This window comes from Nilaparvata lugens, chromosome 3 (assembly GCF_014356525.2).
Source record: "Nilaparvata lugens isolate BPH chromosome 3, ASM1435652v1, whole genome shotgun sequence".
NCBI classification, from domain to species: Eukaryota; Metazoa; Arthropoda; class Insecta; order Hemiptera; family Delphacidae; genus Nilaparvata; species Nilaparvata lugens.
In genome coordinates, this window is record NC_052506.1 from 57,693,050 (window position 1) to 57,718,301 (window position 25,252).

A 25,252-nucleotide genomic window follows, 5' to 3' on the forward strand; every position below is an offset into this window, starting at 1 on the left:
TTGTTATCTCATAAAAGACCACATGTGGTGCAGTTTTAACTAACACGATGCCCAACATGGATAGTAATCAAGCTGCCTTAACGAACATAATCATAGCCACCTCTAATACAGGTGTATTAGAGGTGGCTATGACATAATACAATCGTTAATTGAATCGATGCTGCAGACTCTTTATGAATCAAGTGATAAATTCTTTATTATATTATAATAAAATACAATCAGGATTGAATTCCAATAACTCAGGTAAATTTATTTTCTGAATGATAATGCCCCTAAGTCTTGTGTACAATTGGTGTGCAAATCTATATATCTATATACTAGCAGGGCACCCGTGCTTCGCTATGGGAATTAAAAGATAAGATTATTTTTGTGAAACATTTATAATCTAAATTCTACAAAAAATTGTTATAATCGTTTTTGAGGTTAGGCCACAACTTGACATAAGAATTATTGAGTCAAATCATTTGAATAATCATTGATGTGTTGGAACTGATCTGTAGAATAGTAGTCCAATTGCAGAGAATTTTGTAGAATATTGGGCGGGGCTTGAGAGTCGACCTCGAATTAATTCATTGGCAATTGTTATTTCCCGTTGACAGTTATCAAATTAGCAGTGATCATGTTATTTTTGCTTTTGCTTGATATAATTGAAGATTAAATTACAAATTAAGTTGATTCGGAATTTTATGACTCTCGTATCCATGGATCTCTTGCTTATTCTAAAATTTTTGGCATAGCATGACACTTAATTTTTGTTTCACTCATTCAAAAGTGTGAAAGCAGCCAATCCACTGATTCTTTCTTTCATGGAAGTCCATTCATACAAAAGAGTCTATTCATAATAGTTAGTATAACATTTATTGTGGCTGATTCCTCATGTCCTAAACTTTACTATCATAAATATTAAAGTGTGATGAATTAGCATAAATCTGAATAGAGTTTATTCAATCACTTTGATTATTGACTTCCATTATAATTATGATTTCTTTCTTTGATCTTAGCTTGAAACCAAAAGCTTAGGGATGAAAATTTGGATGTAAACTAACATTTTATTTAACTAACATTTTATTCTAATTCAAGTCCATGACTATTCCTACCTTCCAGCAGCAGTATTTAATAAAAGTTTGCTGATATCGCCTAATCCCTATGTTATTGGTAACTTTGTCTAATTAAACATGCATTTCTATGTATGCATTATTTACACATATCCTAAAAATACCCATTTCATTACAAATACGGCTGAGTCTGAGTGAGTACTGTTCATAAAATAACAGTATACTTCCTCAATTAGTTTAGATTGTTTGTTACTTTGTCACTATCATGATTATGACAATGAACTAGTTTTAAAATTTGTCAAGTCAATAGATGAAAGTAGGCTAGAACCGAGGAGTTTAATAGAGCTTCAAATTACACTTACAGTACAATATTCTCCAGCAATAAATGGTGTTTATCTATAGTTCTATTGACAAATTTTAATTTTATGTAAAGTACTGTTAACCAATTGAGATGGGCAACAATTTTTATATAGCGCAATACAGAGTTAATGATACCATTGTTCTACATGCTTAACTACTATTTACTAAACAGTTCTGATGACCTCATCTCCCTCGGATATGACCTCATTATTATATTAGCTGTGATTGTAGGATTACATCTTTTCAGAATAATGGATATTGATAACATACATTTCTAACTAGAGATTACTCTAAAAGGTTTCTAGTATTTTACTAGCTGGCGTGACTGATTACCGAACACATCAGGAATTCCATTAACATTTATAGATTGTAATGAATCATTGTTACGCATTAAGCTTATTGGTGCATTTTCATCAGTGCGATGCACTTTGTACAAATAGCTAAAACTGTAGGAAGAGTTCTCTTGTAATTCTAATCATATTGAAAAATATCACAAAAACCTGTTGAATGGAAACCGTTTAACTCCGTACAAGAATATAAACGCCCCGTGAAATACCATTATTATTACTGTCCATTACTCAAATCCTGATAAGTTTACGACGTCAAAGGTCGTTTGAACAGTGCTAGTTCAAACCAAATCTGAACAGGTGGTGGAATAAGTGTGATGATATTGATCATATGATCTATAATCATATGCTCTAGTTACTAGGAAAATCAATTGCATGTTTTATTTAAGTTGTCATTAATGTTTGATAAAACCTTGTTATTACATCAAAATGTTTCTCTTTCGTTTTAATTTAGTTCGATTTATCAAACAAAGCTCTTTGAAAAATCTGGTGTGGCACACTCACACGACTTTCCTTGCCGTTATGAAAATTGATCATCTGACGCTAGTTTTCCCGTGCATCTCAAGTCTACTATTCAAAGATTTGAGCCAGCTGGTGACAGGGCAATAACGCTGGAGACACACGAGGTCTGCTATCTCTTCATAGTGAATCATTTAATAGAATCAACAGTTGCTAACAGTTTGCAATTGGATATTCACATTTTCTCGAATTTCGAGCTTATTTTTAATTTTAGGTGAAAATGTTGCTGAACATTAATTGTAGAGATTCTCATTCTCAATCTTTTCCACTCGAAATTTTTTGTTTAAATTTAATCTAAAGCCTGATAATTGAGAATCTAAAAACAAACTTTGCACAGATGGGGCGGAGCTCCTGAAATTTTTACAGATATGGGACTTGTGGCAGTTGATAGAGCTTACCGATGACTATTTTAGGTATAGCTTTAATCGAAATCGTTGAAGTCATTTTCGAGAAAATCGCGAAATACCCTGTTTTTGACAACATTTTTGTCATTTTAGCCGCCATCTTGAATCGCATTTGATCGAAATTGTTCGTGTCGGATCCTTATATTGTAAGGACCTTGAGTTCCAAATTTCAAGTCATTCCGTTGATTGGGAGATGAGATATCGTGTACACAGACGCACATACACTCATACACACACACACACACACACACACACACACACACACACACACACACACACACACACATACAGACCAATACCCAAAAACCATTTTTTTGGACTCAGGGGACCTTGAATCGTATAGAAATTTAGAAATTGGAGTACCTTAATTTTTTTCGGAAAGCAATACTTTCCTTACCTATGGTAATAGGGCAAGGAAAGTAAAAAAGCTCTTTCGCAAAATCAGAAATTAATCTCCTTGGCTATATTATCAAGGACAAGACTATCCGCCTAGATCCTAACAGACTAGAATCACTGAAATCCTTCCCCCCGGCGACGAATGCAGCTTCAATGAAAAGAGTACTTGGTATGTTCTCTCACTATTCAAAATTTATTCCCAATTTCTCTGACAAGATACAGCCTCTAATTCAAACTACATTCCCACTGAATCAAACTACCATTTTATTGTTTGAAGCTATGAAACAATCTATACTCGATTCAATGGTAGTTTCCATTGATCCAGAAGCTCCCTTTGTTGTAGAAACCGATGCATCAAATGTTGCTATTGCTGCTACTCTATCACAATTGGGCAAACCTGTTGCTTTCTTCTCCCGCACCCTATCAGCAACAGAACGGCATCATCCAGCAATAGAAAAAGAAGCTTGTGCCATAGTTGAAGCCGTTCGTAAATGGCGCCACTTTCTTCTAATGCGACACTTCCAACTTATCACAGATCAAAGATCAGTCGCTTTCATATTTTCCAAACATCACCAGAGTAAAATTATAAATGAAAAAATCCGTCGCTGGCGCTTAGAACTCTCCTGTTTCACATATGACATCACGTACCGCCCTGGAAAAGAGAATGTAACAGCAGATGCTTTATCCCGAATGTGCGCTAACGTAACAAATAGAATACAAAACCTCCAGTGATACCATGAAACACTTTGTCATCCAGGTACAGCCAGATTTTATCACTGGATAAAAAGTGAAAATCTGCCATTCTCCCTTGATGAAGTACGACAGGCCTTAAATCAATGCAGAGTGTGTGCTGAAATAAAACCGAAATTTTACAACCACAAAGGAACTCTGATCAAAGCTACATCACCATTTGAACGCCTCAATTTAGACTTCAAGGGCCCAATACCTTCAAAAACCAGAAATCATTACATTCTGACAGTGATTGATGAATACTCTAGGTACCCTCTAGCTATACCTTGCCCTGATATGTCTTCCACAACTGTTATTAAGGCCTTGGAAAGTATATTTTTTATGTTTGGAACACCAGCTTATATTCACTCAGACCAAGGACCATCTTCCATGTCTCAGGAACTCAAGAGCTACTTAACAATGAATGGGATTGCTTGCAGCAGAACAACACCCTATAATCTAAGAGGGAATGGGCAGGCTGAAAGATACAACGGGATAATATGGAAAACAGTTCAACAGACTCTAAAATCTAGAAAACTACCAATCACACACTGGGAGGACTGCCTACAAGAAGCACTCCATGCGATCAGGTCCCTACTATGTACATCCACCAATGAAACTCCACACGAAAGAATATTCCGGTTTTCTAGACGAACAGGAAATGGCGGATCAACTCCATCTTGGCTCATCTCACCAGGATCCGTATTACTCAGAAAGCACGTGAGAACATCAAAGTATGACCCGCTTGTTGAAGAGGTTACACTGCTTCAAGGGAATGGTGAATACGCCCACGTACAATTTCCAGATGGGAGAGAAAAGACAGTGTCTACGAGGGATCTAGCTCCCACTGTGCCCATAGCCAGCTCGGAAGAAGTAGAAGAACCACCATCATTCCCAGATCCTTCCAGAGTTCAAGAACCAGAGTCGGAATCAAAGTCAGAAGGGTATTCCGGAATTGTATCCCCAGACATCCAAGGAACGGGGGGTCCGCATTCAGTTCAAGAGCCTGACATTAGTGGAGCTAACGGCAATCGAAGAAGCACAAGGACAAAAAGGCTTCCAACTTATTTAAAGGACTATGAACATTCATTCTCCTAGGTGGAGTGAATGTGATGATATTGATCATATGATCAATGATCATATGCTCTAGTTACTAGGAAAATCAATTGCATGTTTTATTCAAGTTGTCATTAATGTTTGATAAAGCCTTGTTATTACATCAAAAGGTTTCTCTTTCGTTTTAATTTAGTTGAATTAGTCAATTAATGGATTGATCTATCATGATTCTATACAAATAGAATCCAAATAAGATAATTTATTCTATACATTTTGAATCCAAACCTTAGGCTATTCCGAGTTTTCATAAACATACTCCTATACTGTGCAAACAGTTTCTTAATTTAATTATTGAATTAAAATTTGTTTTAATAATCTCTCATTAAAAAAAGTTTCAAGTAACTTATTTCATACAGTATACAGTTTACTACAAAGCAGAGATTCCATAATGATCGTGATGATTCCATAATAACCTGTTTCGGAACCCATCTCTTTTTCCTGTGGGTTTTGTAAAATAGAAATTATATCATGGAAAAAGAGAGAAGATGTGAAGAAAAATCTCCAAATTTAAGATATTAACAATATAATGAAATAGTCTCCAGGTGTATGTTTGCTCACCTAGATGTAGGTCGTCCTTGAGCCGCCTCCACTGGCGGACATGAAGCAGCGAGTAGATAGCGGCGAGGCTGAAGAAGAGCAGACAGGCGACGACAGCCGACACGAGGGCGACCGCCTGCCAATCCCAGACCAGCGTCTCGGCGGCAGAGAACGGCTCCTCAGCCGCCCCCACCCGCTGCATGCTCGGCTCACTCTGCCGCCTCTCCGCGGCCACCAGCTGCTCGAACATTTGCAGGTCCAGTTCGGAGATGTGCTGACGGTGAGTAGTCGTCGACTCGTCCTCCTCGTTGGACGGCAAGCCGTCGTCATCGGCGTCGAAGGTGTGCGCCAGGTGGTTGCGTTTCTCCTCGCGCAGCAGACTCTTGAGCAGGTCCTCTTTCTTATGCTGCAGCCGCTTCTGCAGCCAGTGCTCCCACTGGTTGACGTCGGCCAGCGACTCGACGGGCCAGTGGTCGTCGTGAGGCAGAGGCGGCAGGTGACTGTGATGATGCTTCTTGGACGGGTGGTCATGCTCATGCGCGTGCGAACGAGCTCTGTGATGAGTTACCGATTGCCTGGTGTGCGCATGCGCCTGCCATGGCCAGTGGATGGGCAGTGCCGAGAGCGGGCCGCACACTGTGTCCCTGTGCACCTGACACGGGCGCAACACGACCGGCGCATGCGCCTGCTCGCACCGGCTGCACTTGACGCATGCGCCCGCCTCCTCCGACCAGTACTCGCTGCCGAACTGGCACAGGCTCGCCCAGCACACTGGCGCCAGCACCAACACCACCACCACCAGCCCCGGCTGCTGAAACATTAACAAATCAATCTATTAACTATAGAGATTTAGAATATTTAGCGAGCTGAAAATTTTTCCCATTTGGCAGAAGATTGAATAAAATCGACAAAACTGGAAAGATCATGTTGAAAGGATGGAGAGCGACAGGATTCCCAGGGCAGTCATGTCGTATAACCCGGTTGGGAGAAGTGTGGGCAGACCCCGCAAAAGATGGATGTGATTGGCAGTTTGAAGTCACAAGCCTATTCTTGTAGGAAGACGACGTGTATTCTGCACGAAAATTTATGGAAGTGATTAAGTGAAAACACAATCCTAATTTGTAAAATGATATTTATTAAAATTAGGGAGAGGAACAGATAGTATGATATGATGTAAAGGTAAAAAGACTTTGAATATTATAAAAATAAAATGGCTTAAGAAGAAATGGTTTAAAGATGAATTAAAAATGATAAATCCAAATAATCAAGGATAGAACATTAATAAAGATCCAACAAATAATGCATTGTGTCTCAGAGATGTATCTAATGCACTAGGCTTAATTCATGCTGTTTCGAAGGACCAAGCAAAGAAACAAAGGGTGCCAGAGTGTGGTGAATACGATTGAAAGTTCCTAACTACTTAATATTTTTCGAGATAAATTGTATCAACAATGTTGTCGTACAATTACCGTATTGTTTCTGACATATTGTAGTAGAATATTACTACAAGAGTTCCTCTCGGACTCGAATTACTGTTGACTTTGTTATCTATTGTATAGAATTTTTTACCTATGAATCTGACTTGTATTATATTTCATGAATGAAGTCTCCAAGACGTAATTGAAAAAAGAAAGTTTTTAGCTGAATTCCCACAAAACAGTGAAAATATAGTTGCCACGAGTACTAATATTGCACTATTCCCACTCAGCGTGGCCGTGCGAGTATGAATAATTATTAGAACTCGTGGGATTTATAGTTTCACTGTCCACTGTCACTGTTGTGTGGGAAACCAGCTCTAGTCCTTAGTATTTCGATCAGAGCTGCTTTCCTACATAACTGTATTCTTTGATTTTATTATTATGATTGTCTCAACAGTGTAATGTTCCATCACAAAAGATTTATTGGCATTAATGTCTCATTGCTAAGGATACTGATGCCCACGCAAGAACACTAGACTTGTACTTGGGTAATGTAAGGGATGATTAAGCCATCCTTCATATTTCAACACCAACACAACAGATTTCATATAACATACATAAGTCTGCTAATCTGTAAGGACACAATACAATAAGGAAATCCCTTAGTGTTTTTTCAAACCCCTCAAGCCCTCAATTTCTCTTATTTGAGTTGGAATCGAATTAAATATTTTCATTCCCATATAAAACGGGCTACTCTCCAGCAGACTTATTCTATGATGTGGGTAAAAAAAAACTCTAAATCTTGTATTATGGGATGACTCACCTGATTCTCCTCATTAATCCCACTATTTATGAAAACGAGGATTGCTAAATCTAATATATAAATAGCAGGAGCCGTCAGCAATCTCCTTTCTTCAAAATAAGGTCTGCAAGAACACCTTGTATTAATCTTATAATTAATGATCCTAATAGCTTTCTTCTGCAGTATGAATATTCCATTATTCTCGATACATTTTCCCCAAAAAATTACTCCATATCTCATAACTGACAGTAAATAAGTTGTGAATAATAGGCACTACTGGAAAAGATAACGTTATCATTTCAAACAAATGAATCATTCCGAAATGTATTTTGTGTAGGCCTGTTTGCACTGTGATTCATGAGTAATGTATGTATTACTTTTAACTAAATACGGTATGTATTCCATAGCTATGTAATATTATTGTACTATGATTCAAACATACGGCCTATTGGTACTACAGTAGTCCTATTTGGCCAATTCGTGAGTAATATGTTTTTCTTCTAACTAAATATGTATTCCATAGCTACTGAGCTTAATTTTTATAAAACATATTTTACAATATTCACAAGCTTCACTTTGATGCTATGAACTTCAAGCTCAATTGTCTCAACCATTCATTCATAGTACAGTAAATGCAGTGTCTACATTATTGACCGAGCGAAGTGAGGTCTAAGATTCAAGTCGACGGTTTTGCATTTCTCTTCATGTTTTTATGTTCCGCATTTACGGCGAAACGCGGTAGTAGATTTTCATGAAATTTGACAGGTATGTTTCTTTCTGAATTGCGCGTCGACGTATATACAAGGTTTTTGGAAATTTTGCATTTCAAGGATAATATAAAAGGAGCCTCCTACATACGCCAATATTAGAGTAAAAATCAGACTATAGAATTATTCATCATAAATCAGCTGTCGAGTGGATTATAAATTGCATGCCATGACGCATGCAATTCAATATCTCAATGTAACTTGGTAAAAAAATCAGCTGCTGTGTGGACTATTAATTGCATGCCTCATTGAATGCAATTTTAATGCACTATTAAATGAACTATTGATTGCATGCAATTAATAACTAAAATAACATAGTATTGTATCTCGACCTTTCTCTGCTTTGAACTCGGGCTGACCTGTTGCCAGTATGTCTTGAAGGAGATTAGCTTTTGATGCTAGCATTTTTGATACATCAACTCCAACAGCCATTAGCCGTTTTCACACCGATATCTCACCGACACGACATTCAGACAGGATTTACTCCAATGGACAGTATAAGAGGAGGCTGTAGTTTATAACTACGCGAGGTCTACTGTTCACAGAACTACTAGTTAAAATAATCAAAAGTTTCTGGCTAGTGTTGAGTTTTTGTCAAGGTGCGTTCAGGCATGTGACAAGTTTATTGAGTGAGCTTTGAAGAGGTCAAACGGCCAAATAAGTTTAATGGCGTGACTAGTGGTAGTGCTGTACGTTACATTCAGCCTGTGTTGACAGTTGGGGAGCATTATTTGTGAGTCTTTGCTCGTGTTAAGCGAAAAGTATATACAGTACATACTGTATGTGGCCTTGATGCCAGCCATATGGTCCGATGGTTTCGCAACGGAAAGCAGCTAAACCTTGTTAGGAGACATCTCACAGAACGCTTTCTCCAGCCTTCGATTGGTTTATCACATGTCGATGGAGAGTGCAAAGTGGACCTGGACCTGCAGCTGTTAGCTGAACAAATCGTTTTCAAGGAATATTGAACGCCCTCCCCAAATGATGCCAATATCAAACAAAAATGTAAAGGATGCCTCCTCGTAAAGGAGAATGCAAAATTTGTAGCAATCTAACAAAATTTAGGAAGGAGAATGCAACATTTGTAGCAATCTAACAAAAATTTGACTGATTTTTGTCGTAATTTCATTACTAATGCATTAATAGGATGGTTTTTGTACATAGGCCTACTGTACGAGGAAAACGCGGGCTTAATATTTGCATTATCGGAAGAGATCGTTATTCAGAGCAATGATTGTGGACTGATAAGGCGTCACCAAAACTTGATCAAATAATACTTAGCAATGAGACTAGCAGTACTGTAGGACTAAAAAGTGAATGGTAAAATGATAAAGCTGGAAGCTGGATGAATCATGGAGCTCGAGACTAATTACGGATTACTAATTACGTTACCGATTGCCTCACTTTACTCTTTACTTCACTGTAGCCTTTTGCTACAGTAACGGAAATTGTACAAGGTAGTACTAACCTTTGACAAGTGATGAAGTGAGGATCGCAGTGAGGCATACATGCTTAAGAATTCATATATTGATGATGTCCATGTTAGTTACCGTATTCCTAATGAAAAAAAAAAAATTCTAATGGGTACTGGAAATTTACGGTACCTAATGTACAACTAATATAAAAACTCCGATCTCGATTCTAGAGATTTACGTGGATCTTAGGATTTGTCTTATTCAACAAAGGTCTCAGGTAGATTGTATTATCAACTGAATAATGTGAGTGAGCTTCATTTTCCAGCGAAGATTGAACTTATTACTGGAGTGACAAAATATATAACTAAGTTACTTTCTCCCGGATCAAAAAAACTGTACAACGGTCACGTTTGACCTAACTGGCACATCACGATCTGGATCGCATGTCATGCGTTCGATTGAAAATCTAAATCTGGATAAAATATTCTATATATTCTAATACTATAGGCTAATACTGATAGGATTTTAGAATCTATTGATAGTTCACAACTGGAAGAATGGAACATTTGTAAATCCTTTATTGTAATCTAACAATTTTGTTTATGGATAAAACCAATGTAAGTTACCTATAAGCTATAATAAAATGCATTCTAGGTACCTTGGATAGAACTATTTATTAGTTTGACATGTTGATCATAGCATCATAGGTAGTTTAGATTGATCATGCATGACAATTGAAATATAGCTAAGGGTCATATAAGGGTATATATAAGGGTCATATGCACCATCTACGTTTAACGCTGAACCACGTTTACTAGTAGACATGGTTGCATTCATCATAATGTGTTCCATACGAACAGCTGGCATTACTCCGTTTAAACTCATCCTATAAACTAATAAATCTGAAAATCATAAAATTATTTTTAACAAAACACAGAGACCAATGTACCTAGGTATTCTAGATACATTGACAGAGACCTAAAACGAAATAGTAGTTAACATCAACGTTAGTAGACAGACTGTCTACTAACTTTGAGTTTACATAACAGTTATATGATGAGGGTCATTTACGCACTATTTAGAAGTGCGACTAATTCGAAATATAGACGCAAATACAGTATATAAAGCAATCTCACAAGTGCTTTTAATATCATACAAAACTATTGTATAGGCCTACACTATTTTATCTACATCACTCAAGCAAATTATGAAATAATTATTGTTGACTTGAATATTAGGCCCATCCCCCACAGTATACCTAGTCTTTTCTAGTTTCCAAGTATTTTCTCAAGTCGCTTTGCTATCATCTCACTATGAACACCATACGTATACAACTTTTTTATGTTGTGAATGGACAAATTAATACAGTTCCCATCGCGTTGCTATCACCCGGTTTGTAGGTAAGCAGCAAAACACTGTTTTGCTTTTTTTGGCTTATAATAACTAAAGAGCCCTGCGGCTAATGTTTTTGCTCAAAAAAGTAATATCATAAAACCTGTTGAATTAAAATTAGAGATTCGGTGAACTTTTGATATAAGCCTGAATTGATTGGGATAAATGAAAACATAAAATATTTCGAAATTGATAGAAATTTATATTGCAGTGTTTTTTCATACTATACATTTTAAATCGTCTAACTCAAAATTCAAACTCATCGAGCAAACTCAATTGAAAACGTTCGATTGTATCATGTGTAGTATAAAATTGTGACAGGGTTACCAAATTTCACGATTTTCAATCCAGAATAGGCAGGGAGCCACTACTAAACAAGTGACGTAAATCAAGCAGACTGGTCATCAATCACGAGATCACGTCTCTTGTGGTCGCGTGAGTGTTTTGCTGAACTTGGCGCCAACAACGGCGAGAAACCGCAAAAATTGCACGCTCGGTCAGGTCAGAGCTCGCTCTATCTCTCTCACACATTGTGGAAAGGTTAATTTATGTGGGAATCACAGACACAATGCATTTAAGGGGTTTTCCCAAAACTTCTTCTCAAAGCGATTTTTCTTGCATGATGCAATGTGACCTTTTTACAAGTTCAATCGCACAGATTTCTTGATGGGAAACCTACCAGTATATTCAGTAAATCTCAAATGGTAACTTGTTATCAGAGATAAACATGGTTTAGTGAATTATTGATGAAAACAGATGTAGACTACTCTTAGAATAACTGTTGCCCTCTTATTTGTTCATTTTCATAAAATGATAAAATATTGGACTCAGCTACAGGAACTGAGGATACAAGATTGATGACCGAAAAAAATCAAGATAAGCAATAAGCACGTATTCCAAGGAAGGACCTGAAAGAAAACACTTGCCGAGCTAATGCTCTCAATTTCTCTGTTGTCTCTGGTCATAAAACTTATTCAATTCGTACCTCTATCTATAGTCCTAGTGAGTCAGAGTTGAGATACGTGGTAAAGTTTCAACTGATAAATCTGAGTGGACTAATGGATCCAAGACAACAAAGCCAAGACAATAAAATCTCATCAATATGCATTTGGGATTTTTCCCTTACAAAGATTTTAAGAGCTACATCTTTGTAAGAGAAAAATCTCGAATGCATATTTATGAGATTTTATTTACTTATAGAAAAGCACAGTAGACTAAAACTAAGCAAGGCCCATATATGATTCATCAGTGGTCTTATGGCAAGGCAAAAACAGCAGTCGATTATTTTTTAGAAGAAAAAATTCAAGTTATTGAGTTCCTGGAAGTGCAATGCAGTGCACATTAAGAAAGAAAAATTAAAATTAATTTATTTCCCAGAAAGTTACATGGAAAATGAGAGTGACAATAATTACAAATAAGATACCTTAAGCTGGGTTTACACCAAAGTTATTAACAAAATGTTAATAACTTAATCCTTATAGATTCTATTAGATTGAACGGAACTTGACAAACACATATGTCCATCATGTGTATTGATAAGATATGTTCAATTTAATAGAATCTATAAGGAATAAGTTATTAACATTTTGTTAATAACTTTGGTGTAAACCCAGCTTAAGGAAACCCCCCACAAGACAACAATGCATCGCTCTGACAATCACCAGTCATACTCATACAAAAAATAAATGAAAGAAGAGAAATAAAATTGAAAGTGAAAAATTTTGAAATTACGTGAGAAACAAAAATGTGAAGGAGATGCGGATTGCATATTGTGCCCCTTGAACTTGTTCGGTAGATCTATTCTATTTATACTTCACGTCACCGGTATTGGTGAGGCTGAATATCTCCAAATTATTTGAATGTGATTACAAATTAACTCTTTCTTGATCTGACTTGAGTCACCCTCACTTCTGACCTGCTGAAGAAAAGACGTAGTGCATTACATCATGTCATTTGCTCTTTATTTACCAGGTAAATGTCATATCAAAACATAAATTTCACATTTTAACCTTACAGTTGGGTTGTGATTTTCGTTTCAATTTGTGTTTTCGTTTTCATAAATTCCACAGTTTTCGTTTCAATACGAAGCAAAGACTTCTAATTCGAGACTTCTGATATCGCATACGTATTGGTAATCCTATTATATTAAGCGAGCAATTTCTGTATTTATATATCTGGTTATTTTTATATCTGGTTATTTTTATATCTGGCTATTTTTATATCTGGCTATTTTTATATCTGGCTATTTTTATATCTGACTATTTTTATATCTGGCTATTTTTATATCTGGTTATTTATGTTTAACGAATCTTGAAAACGGCTCTAACGATTTTCACGAAATTTGGAACATAGGTTTATGATTTAAATATTCGATTGCTCTAGGTCTCATCCTTGGGAAAACTCGCTGAACGACGATAGAAGGATAATTCATCCTTGGCTGAAGCAGCTGTGGATAGTAAAAAAGTGAGTATGTGAAAAATCAAAATATCGCATCCCCGAAATTCATAAGATAACGTAGCTAGCCAGCTGTGAAATATAAACACGATCATTTTAGAGAATAATTGTGTTCTGTTTATCAATAAATAAAAATAACGAGCGAAGCTCGGTGCCCCGATATTATTTAATAGAAGTAAGCAGAGTGAAGGGATAGGGTGATATAGATTATCAAGAAGACCGGTAGCCTACATCTCTAGGTTTTTGAAATGACCACACCTATTTCACCCCTTTTTTGTCACCATGGAAACATTGAAAATAAACACTACTCAGTTCTGTTAAAACCAGAAATTGGTAACAACTTGTTTCTAAAACTAGCTACAAACCATCTCCACTTGACCAATTGAGTTTGAGGGGAGAATTAAATATTGAAATATTCTTTAGAGATAATCACTCTATGCTCCATATGTCTGAATAACAATTACATGCAAAGGAATGTTGCTGTTCGCACTGAACGCACCAGCTAATAGACGGTCTGAAATAATATTATTGCCGTTAAGCGTCGGGTAGAAAATATTGCTACTCCTTTTATTATCTCAGCAGCTTTTAAATCTGGAGTGGTTAGTGATGAGGATCGGGAATATTCCCAGTGGGAAGGAACTTATGATTTGGCAATATTTCCGGGAATACACCTAAAAAAAAAAAAATTATCATAAAAATATCATAAATTATTATAAAATTTATCTAAAAATGATTTAAATAGATCAATCACACTCATATTTTAAATCAATATAATCAAGAAATCATTATTCTATTTAATATTGATCAAGCTCAGCCACATTTTACATTCATATAATCAATAAATCATCAATCTTTGAGCCTGTTTTTGCTCACTCACTCACTGTCTTTTAAATACTCGTATAGTCCAGTCAATGAAAGATTAAAGAGGGAAAATTTTGGAACACAATTATTGACCCCGTACCTCTTTTAAGGGTGGTAAGGGGGTAAACATATCAAAAGTCCTCACTCCTATCCCCTGTGCTAAGGTGGTGGGGGTCGTTTGAAAGTGCCATATTTTGTTTTTTGCAAATATCTCGAACAAAATGCGCATTTCGGAAATTTTTGTCGAACACAATCTAATATAATATTAAAGCTCACAAATTATCCTACTAGTTTCAATTCCAACATTTTTCCATATCTCTCATAATTTTCTAGGTATGAGCTCTCTAAGGTATCACATTTTGAAGAAAAACCCTTCCGGCTCCGATTTTTTCATCTTTTCAATTCAATTCGAATATTTTTATTCAAAAAATGTACAGATACATTGAATAACGTCATCTTTTTGGCCTTATAACTTTTTAACGATTCATTGAAAAAATCTGTGCTAATCATGGGCTCATAGAGCATCATATTCTCTTCAAGTTCATCTATAAATGAATAAATGATCTTTATTATCTTGTAAGCTAATTGTAGCAATTGGTTCGTCAAAAAACAAGCATACAAAACATATAAATCAACAAAGGAGAAATTGATAAAGCCTATATTAAAAGCAAAAGTCTTTGGTGCAAAAAAGACAATATCACATGAAAAAAGAACAGTATCTCATAAAGTTCATGAATAAAATTTGTTGATGGTAGCATTCGGGATATCAAAAAAACTCCCTTAATGAATACAGAGGGGTTTTCACGAGGAATGCATGGGTGCATTTGTTGAACTGCTGTGTTGTAATGGTCTTTGTTGCTATGGTCTCATTATTTTACGCATCTCCCAACGATTGTTGCAGCCGTTATAGTGCTGAGTGTGAAATCTTCAGTTTAACAACAATAGATCAATTATTATTGTCAGGGAAATTTGGAGGGAATGTATGGAACACAATATTTGACTTCGCAGCTTTGTTTGAACTAGTTAGAAGGTGAACATATCAAAAGTCCTCATCCCTACTCCTTGAGCTTAAGGGATGAGGGTAGTTTAAAAGTTGCATTTTTTCATTTCTGGCTGACACGCATGTAACTGGGAGAAATGGATTTCAGCGACATGGCTAACGGTGTAAAAATGAAGCTAGATACATTTCCTACAAGTTTTGTACAGTAGAGTTTTGTGATATCCTCTTTAGTTTTTGAGATATTCACTTTTAAAAGTGTAAAATCTTTGAAAAGACAGTTATTCTTCCATTTTTTTGCACTTTCAGGGCTTAAGTTATTACTCAACGGCAATGCATCGAAAAACTGTAATTTTTTAACACATGGGGTAGGAGTGAGGACTTTTAATATTCCCTCTATAATCTTTCATTGACTGGACTATATGAGTATTTAAAATACAGTGAGTTGTAGAGCATTCAATTCTCTTCAATTTAATGTATTATTTCATAATTTTATGCTTTCCATCAATTTTTATAGCAGCTTTAGTGTTGAGTGTGGTATGAGTGAGGAATTTTTATATGCTTACCCCCTCACTATCCTTAAAAACACTGCGAGGTCAAAAATTGGGTTCCAAACTTTTTCATCTATATCTTTTTGAGCATTCGTTGCCTGGACTAGTATCTTATTACAAGTTAAGTGAGCCTCAATGGCCTCAATGACTCTTGAAAGGTTGTGAGCTCATTGGTTGTGAGAATTATTTTCTTTTAATATTGAATTAAACTCGAGTATGCTACTTGTTTTAGTTTAGCCTATTTTGCTGTATTTTATAATTTCTAATTTTTGGATTCATATTCTACTCTAATCTTTATTCAGGGGGTCAATTATTTTTGTGCGGATAAATTGAATAAAATCATGCAATAAAAGTTAAATTACACTCAATACTTTGTTGACTTTGTTTACCTGATTTACAGTCATTTATTTGTAAGAAAAAAATCTTATTCAACTTGTAAGACATGAAAGTAGCATGTAAATAGTGGTGCAATTGAATGATTTTTTTAGTGCTCATTTCTCCTTTCAGTCTATGAACAGTCTATAAACTTCAAATTACTGTTTTCTTTGTACTTACTGCAATTTATAAGTTATTCATCCTCATATTTCTTACATAAATCTGTTGTATAACAGGTGATTGAGACCTTGTGTAACAAAAAACGTCGTTTTCGGTCATTTATTATGAAAGAAATCATAAATTTCCTCAAGTTCCCATAAATTCCCGGGAATTTATGATTTTTGAGAATATTTCCCTTTAATTCCCTGGGAATATTTCCTCGATCTTAAATTCCACGGAATTTTACATCACTGGAAGTGGTGAACGAAGGGTATGACACTTTAGGAACTACCAAGCTGTGTAAAGTTGACTATTCCACTATAGAAGTAACTATCATAGCCTACTACAAGAATATAATAACATTGAAAACACGTTTTGTTTTTATTGGGTTTATCCACATTTTCCGGGGTACCTAGTCAACTAGTCAGCTCATAGGAGGTGGATTCCCCAAAACGCTCTATATTATTTAGATGCGACTCTCTCCTGAGTTTTCAACAGTTTGAATTTTTCTGCCTAGAGGTATTATTGATTGATTACTATTGAATAGATTTTCAGCAAAGTCGAAAATGAATTAAAAAGAATTAATGGAGAGTTCATTGGATGTTACATTTCTACATGGGAATAAAGAAAATTCAGGTTATAAGATTGTCAATCCACTTTTTACAAAATAAAGATTTTGGACCAAGTATCATTTTGAAATTTCACACTATCGCCGTACTTTTGAGATTCCAACTTTTCACCCAAAATATATCTCGAAACTGATATAAAAACAAAAATTGCTAAAACCCAAACAGTTCTGGAAGTTATAATTATTACGACAATAGGTACTCTTATAGGCCCGGTTACTTAGCAGCCGGTTAAGTTTTAACCGTAATTAAATTTCACGAGAACCAATCATAGAAGGCGTTTTTGAAATGACGGCTTCTCTGATTGGTTCTCGTGGAATTGATCACGGTTAAAATTTAACCGGCTGTTGTGCAACCGGCACTAAAACTTATCGATCACACACATTCTCAGCTGAAACGGTCCACCAATTTCATACTGTAGCTTCTATCACTAATTTTTACTTTTAGACTTGTATTAAATGTAATATTCTACACAATATTGTATCTATTCAATGTTTCTCTTTTCTTGGAATAGGCTTCTTGTTTCGTTTCATTCTGCTGGTTTGTAGGTAAAATTTACTTTATGTTATATATACTAGAATTAAGTATTACCTGGAAAAGATTACCTGGAAAGATTTGTGAATCATCGCCATTTACGGCTCTAACAATAAAGTCTTTGTGTTTGACAATCAGCCTTGCTGCTTTTCCACTAGCTAAAGAAACTGAATCGCAACAATATCAATTAGTCATAGAAACGCTTTCCTTTCTGTTTCCCTCTTTTCAGAAAATAGTTCTGTCGGACAATTATTTCTAGGATCTTCAAGGTACATTCTAGCTGTAAAATGTCAATTTTATGTTTAAATTATAATTACAGCAAGGTATGGGAGAAAATTGTGGAGAACTGAACCCACAAACTTGTATAAACTATTTATTTATTAATAATAAGAGTTTGGGTTTTTCTCTCATGAAGTATCGAAAGTTGTGTAACCTAAGGTTTTTGGGTGAAACTTCTCGACAAAATGCACTAATTGCAGCCACTCATATGCCTAGTTGTAAACAAACAATATGAACAACTATTATTATACAATATCAATAAGTTTAGTGTAAGAAGGATTTCAAAAGAGCTATGTGATGTCCTCACTTTTAAATTTTACAGAGCAGATCTCGCTGAAGATCTATAAACGTGTCCTCAGCCACTCATCAAGGTAAACTCTTAATAATGGATATTTTTGCGATATTATTTAGCAGGATCAACCAAATATATGATTATCAAATTTTTAGATTATCCAACTGATCAATCTTTTCCAACACTAAACTGAGCAATATTTTATTATTCAGTCATATTATGACGTAACTGTACGGTGACTATAGTGAGATTCACAGTCAGCATTGGTTGAATGGGAAGCATTGTTGATTTCTATGGAGAATGCTGACAGGTTGTATTGAATCTCACCATTTGCAGAAGCGCTACATCTAGGAGAAAGAATAAGCTTACTTTCAGGGTTTTTTTATAGGTACGATACTCATATAATAATAGATTTCGACTATAACCAGTACCTATCAAATAGAAATTATGTTTCAAGTAAGATATATTTTTTTAAATGGCTACTGTAGCTAAATAACTCCTATAGTGCGGTCCACGTTATAATGACAGTATTTGATCAACTTTGGTTTTGCTATACTTGTCTATCATTCGACAAAGCCGGTGGTACTATCCTTTTCTAGGTCCACAACAATGCCAATTATGTTTTTGACAGTGTAGAAATATAATTAATTAATGCGGAGAATCGCCATCGCTATTCTCCTATCTTTATCCACTGTCATTATAAAGTGGACCTCACTATACTGCTGTCAACTCCTTCATCTTCGTTCGCTGCTATCTTCTTCTATTGGGTCATGGGTCATGGTATTCGTATATAAATTCGCTGAATCTTTAATCTTTCATTACCTCTTCATTCTCAAAACCCGAATAAAGTCTTGAATAAATAGGCTGACAAATAGTTAATTGGCATATACATTTGCAATCTTTTCCATTTTTGTAAATTGACATTAAATTTGGACTTCCAATATTCTTACTAAACAATTTTTCTATTGTTTTGGTTAAGACAAAAATGAAAAAATAGCTTGTTCTTGAAAAGATTAGAAATAATTGCTTGGAGATCCTAAATAATTTCATGAGCATAGGCCTAAGTCATTTCACACACCTGATCAAAAATATTTCCTTTAGTAAGGATAAACTAAGACATTCAGTAGGCCTAAGCCTAAAGTATGAATGAAATTAGAAACGATGGCTCACCAATAACTTTTAAACCCTATTTATTTGTATGAATCATCCGTATCAAAATTAAAAATATTGTCGTCTAAAAATAAGGAAGATGTTTTATATTAGAGGTAGGAATAATATAATCAGTGACTATTTGAGAAATGTTTCCAAATAAAGTAACTATGGTAGCCTATATAACAAAAACTAAGCAATAATTTTCCCCTCACCTTGAATGCAGTAATCCCCATACGAATTACCAGAGACAGGTAGCCTACTGAAACAAATCTAAAACACGGTCAACACCGGACACCTATCACATAACACTTATCACTTCACTGTAATCTTTGACAAACTTCTGGTCGATAACTCCTCCAGTTGTTAGTAATGATTGTTCTTTCTCTTCACTGACTACGTTTCACCTGGAGAACTACAACTACTACTACTACCACAACAACAATCACTAATGCATGTGAATGAGACGGACACTGACTTCAGACTGGACTGGACTAAAATACGAAGTCAACCGCTACGCTACAACGCTATACTGGCGTGACGTGAGCTCTGACGCTTGCGGTGGTTCCAGGTTCAACCATCCATGGTTGGATGGTCGGAAGGACCGGTTCCACTTCAACTTTCAGTACTACACTGCACATTTCACGCCATCTAGCAGCCAAACTATCAACTACTAGTCCAGTCAATATAATCACAGATAAAATAAGGTAGTAATATCATAGATAAAGGATAAGCATAAGCACTATAGTGAGGTCCACGTTATAATGACAGTATTTGATTAACTTTGATGTTGCTATCCTTGTCTATAATTTGACAAGGTAGGTAGTACTATCCTTTTCTAGCTCCGCAACGATGCCAAATCTGTTTTTGACAGTGTAGATAAATTGAGGCAGAGAAGAGGCAACGCTGTTCTTCTATCTCTATCCACTGCCATTATAACGTGGACCTCACTATAGGATAAAGCACAATAAGGATTATTACTAGGATAAGCACTATTATATCTTGTCTCTGGTAATATTTACTTCCTCAATGATATAATACATTGGTGCTTACAATATTAAATTGTAGCCCACTTCTGCTTTTTAATATTGTTTGGATACATTGTCTGGATTCATTTACCAGAACGAATTTATTAATGCAAAAATTCCTCATATTTTCGGTTCATTTTCCAGTTTTCATCTACGGTACCGGTATAATTCCGGCAAATCCAGTCATATCGGAAAGAAAAATTCGCTCTCTCCTTTTTTCTAGATAATACAATTTTGAATAAAATGAAATCATTCGGAGAGCTCTCTGTGCCGGCTGCACAAAACTCGGTTAAATTTTAATCGTGATTAATTTCACGAGAACCAATCAGAGAAGTCGTCTTATCAAAAAGGCCGCCTCTGATTGGTTCACGATCTGATTAATCACGGTTAAAATTTAACCGGCTTTAGTGCAACCGGGCCTCTATCTCCAGTGAGTAGGCTACTAAATTACAATTTTCCAAAAATTAATAGAATTTTAAGAAGAATATTTTTAGAATTTTAATTTCTCGATCGTCACCATTTGAATGTATAATAAAAAATTGAATTATTACGCCCCTCTGGGCGTAATTTTGTGCTCTAAAACCTGTGATAAAGTAGAGCGCTCTATCTCATATAGATTTCTTGGTACACCAGATAACAATGCTCCCTGTGGGTCTATTTTTAAAACACCTAATTTTTAGCTTCAACCATCATCTCAAACTTCATTTTCCTCACATTGAGATTTGGCACAAGTTCATAAGATCATGTTTTATAGGTATCACCCATTAGATGCACTTAATTTCAGTATTTACTAGTGGAGAGGAGTAGGATAAAAAGGAGAAGTTAGGCATAGGATGTGAAAAACCTCTTCACCTCCACTCCACCCCCAAGGACCATGTCACCCACCAAGGGCCATGTCACCCCACAAGATCAATGTCCCCCACAAGGTCAATGTCAGTCACACGGTCAACCTCAATGTGGAAATAATAAATTAAAAAGATAAATAAAGAATCTAAAAATATCTTAAGTTGAGGAAATGGGCCTTTTTTCGCAACTTAGAGTTGCTTCTCGCATCCCCTCTGCCATCGCTCCTTGTCTCTCAAGTCATTGGCGCCAACTCCATAAGGCCTGGGTGGGCTGAAGCCACCCAAAATATTTTTTCACTGAGCCCACCCAAAATTTTGATCAATTATTTATTATTTTTATAAATAAAGATTCCTTTTTTGGGGTATTCCATTAATAAGTTCTGATATAAGTTCATAAGATCATGTTCTATGAGAATCACCCGTTAGATGCACTTAATTTAGCGGAGAAGCGCCCATGACACATTAAAATTGTGTAAAAATTTCAAACTCTCATAACTTTTGACACAATCATCGGATCTCATCATACTACAGTACTGCTCATTCTTCTCGGCTCATCAAGCCGGTTCAAAATCATGCATAAAGGCAAATTCAGTCGAAAAATAGAAATTTCATCCTTGAGTGTAGCCTACTTTAACCACTATTTCAATACAAAAAAATGACCAATTTCTATATATTGAAAGCTGCGTATCTAAGAGTAACCAGTTATTATTGACCGAGCGAAGTGAGTCTAAGATTCAAGTTGACGGTTTTGCATCTCTCTTTATGTTTAAATGTTTTATATGTTGCGCATTTACGGTGAAACGCAGCAATAGATTTTCATAAAATTTGACAGGTATGTTCCTTTTTAAATTGCGCGTCGACGTATAAACAAGGATAATATAAAAGGAAAAGGAGCCTCCTTCATACGCCAATATTAGAGTGGAAATCAGACTACAGAATTATCCATAATGAATAAGCTGTCGAGTGGATTATAAATTGAATATAAAAGGAAAAGGAGCCTCCTTCATACGCCAATATTAGAGTGAGAATCAGACTATAGAATTATTCATAATGAATAAGCTGTCGAGTGGATTATAAATTGCATGCCATGACGCATGCAATTCAATATCTCAATGTAACTTGGTAAAAAAATCAGCTGCTGTATGGACTATTAATTGCATGCAATTTTTATGCACTATTTGACTGAAGCGAAGCTAAGGTAGTTTCGACTCGATCGGCTTTCGTCTGTTTGTTTGTACCGCAGTTACAGTCGCAGTTATTGTCCGATTTGGATGAAATTTGGTATGCAAGTTCTTTGAAACAAGGCGCAGTAACGATTTTTGATAAAACCTCTGGTTTTTTTGTAATATTTAAAAAACCAAACTAACCTCAATCAAGAAAGGATGTGTCTTTGAAGATACAGCAATTCTTTGCCATACTTTTTTGCATCTATTGTTAGGAGCATATGGTGGGCGAGTCGGTTAGACCATGGTCTGTCACTCTGTGGGACCCGGTTTAATTCTCTTTCCTGCCAGATTTTTTTTGCAGATAATACTAATATTGTTTTATCTTATTCTAATATCATTATAAAATAAATTATTATGATGAGATAGAATAAGGTAATTAAATTGAATCATCTTATTATTATTATTATTATTATTATTATTATTATTATTAAATTTATTCAACAAATTAATTGGATAATTATTTTAAAAAATCTTTATTGTATTGGAGTCCAATACTGCAGTTGTAGAGAAGAATGTGTATGTAAAGGTATAAAGGTAATTTTTTTCCTTTTTGTGTAGGCTAGTTGAGAAGTTGATATTGTGGTAATTATTAACATTAAATTAAAAAGACCAAGAAATTGTCAAAAAACCACAGATTTATTGATACTTAGAAATACCGATTTCGGTAATTACACCATTGTCAATCTCTGATAAGCTCTGATAATGACCGAAACCGGTCTTTCTGAGTATCAATAAATCTGTGGTTTTTTGACAATTTCTTAGTCTTTTTCATTTAAAAGGTATTTGATATAAAAGTACTCCTTGATAAGTCCGGTGTCCCTGGAAACAGTGTCTCTAGCACTTTCAATGCAGAAAATAATAGATGACAATCATGGCTAAATCTTCACAATATACTGTACTTACTGTACTGGCCCTTTTCATCAGATTGAAAGTTGTATTCATGAGTTAGGTCTACTGTTCGCATAACTACTAGTAAATGAGCTATTGATTGCATGCAATTAACTAAAATGACATAGTATTGTCTCTAGATCTTTCTCTTCTTTGAACTCGGGCTGTCCTGTTGCCAGTATGCCTTGAAGGAGTTTAGCTTTTGATGTTAGCATTTTTGATACACCAACCTCAACAGCCATTAGCCGTTTTCACACCGATATCTCGCCGACACGACATGCAGACAGGATTTACTCTGATGGACAGTATAAGAGGAGGCTGTGATTTATAACTGCGCGAGGTCTACTGTTCACAGAACTACTAGTCAAAAATATAATTGATCTTGAATGATGATTGAAGCTAAAGGTTGGTGTTTTTCAAAAACCAATTCTAGAAGTAAAAAACTGTCACATGCCTATAACATGAATTATTGGTCATGATGTATTCAACTTATTCTTCAGGTGTGGTCGGGTCAGTCGCTTGCAGGAGTCTCGGTGATGGGCTTCGTTTGGTTTTAGTCTCTTCTGTACAAGATAATGGGCGATACAATTTTCCTATTTGTTCCTAGGTCTTCCCCTCTTCCTATTGCCTTCGACATCTAAAGGGCCCTACACACCTACGGATTTGGCTCGGCTCGGCTCGGCTCGGGAGAAATCCGTGTGTGTAGGCGATTTTATTGCGAGCCGAGCCAAATCTGTCCAGAGCTACTGGCGCGGCTCGGCTCTGGCGAAATCCGTGAGTGTGTAGGCTCTCCCGGCCTAGTTACCAAAAATCTGAATCGCCTAAAAATCGAGATAGCAAAATTTTGATTTCAGATTCGGATTACTAGAACCCTTGAATTAGTAGAATGATTCGCGGGAACTCTAAAATAGTCGAAAATAAAAACTCTGTGAGCACTTTAATGTTATTAATGAAGAATTCTATTTCTATGAAGAATTTGGTTGAACTTATAGCAAGAAAGTACTAGTACTGTAAAATAATAATACCAGTGTTTCCAAAAAATTTTTATAAGCTGTAGAATAAACATATTTGGCAATTGGGAGGTACCGGGTTCGATTTCCGGGCTGACAAATAATTTTTGGATAGTAGTTCTCATCGAATTTCCATCTAGCTGTTTTTTTTTTTTTTTTTTTTTTTTTTTTTAAGATTACGTCCTAAAGACTCCAGTCATGGAGTATAAGACAAGTCATGTTATTACATAATAATTCTAACACTAAGTAGTTCAACCTAGTTTAGGTTTGAAAGGAATTCTTGTACACTATAAAAAGCTCTATCAACTAAATATTTTTTAATTTGTTTTTTGAAAATCTTCAAATCATCATTACTTTTCAAGATTTGAGGTAGCTTGTTATAAAATTTCCTACCAATATAATCTGGTTTTTGTTCAAATAACCTACTATTGTGACCCATTATATGATAATCTGCTCTGTTTCGCGTATTATACTCATGAACATCTGAATTCTGGATCACACCACTCGTTTTCACATGCATTACAACTTCATATACATACAAAGATGGCACAGTTAATAGACCAAGCTTTTTAAATAAAGGCCTACAAGTGTCTAACCTATTCACTTTCTCTATACATCTGAGTGCCTTCTTTTGAATCTTAAACACCCTGTCCATATTTTGTTGAGATGAATTACCCCATACTAAAATAGCATACCTAATATGAGATAGTATAAGTCCATG

At 35.6% G+C, this 25,252-nt stretch overlaps 1 protein-coding gene across 2 annotated transcripts in view; it reads right to left on the reverse strand.

The window, feature by feature from the left end:
* Positions 1 to 20,131, reverse strand: part of LOC111054411 — a 33,959-nt gene extending 13,828 nt beyond the window's left edge. Inside the window, exons 1-2 of one of the 2 annotated variants that reach the window (XM_039424130.1) lie at positions 19,750 to 20,131; positions 5,485 to 6,274 (exon numbers count right to left, since the gene is read on the reverse strand). In XM_039424130.1, the coding sequence (XP_039280064.1) occupies positions 5,485 to 6,274; positions 19,750 to 19,770 (811 nt within the window). In that variant the 5' untranslated portion in view covers positions 19,771 to 20,131. The remainder of the gene's footprint in view (positions 1 to 5,484; positions 6,275 to 19,749) is intronic. The other variant, XM_039424131.1, reaches the window with a different exon arrangement.
* Positions 20,132 to 25,252: the final 5,121 nt, after the last annotated feature.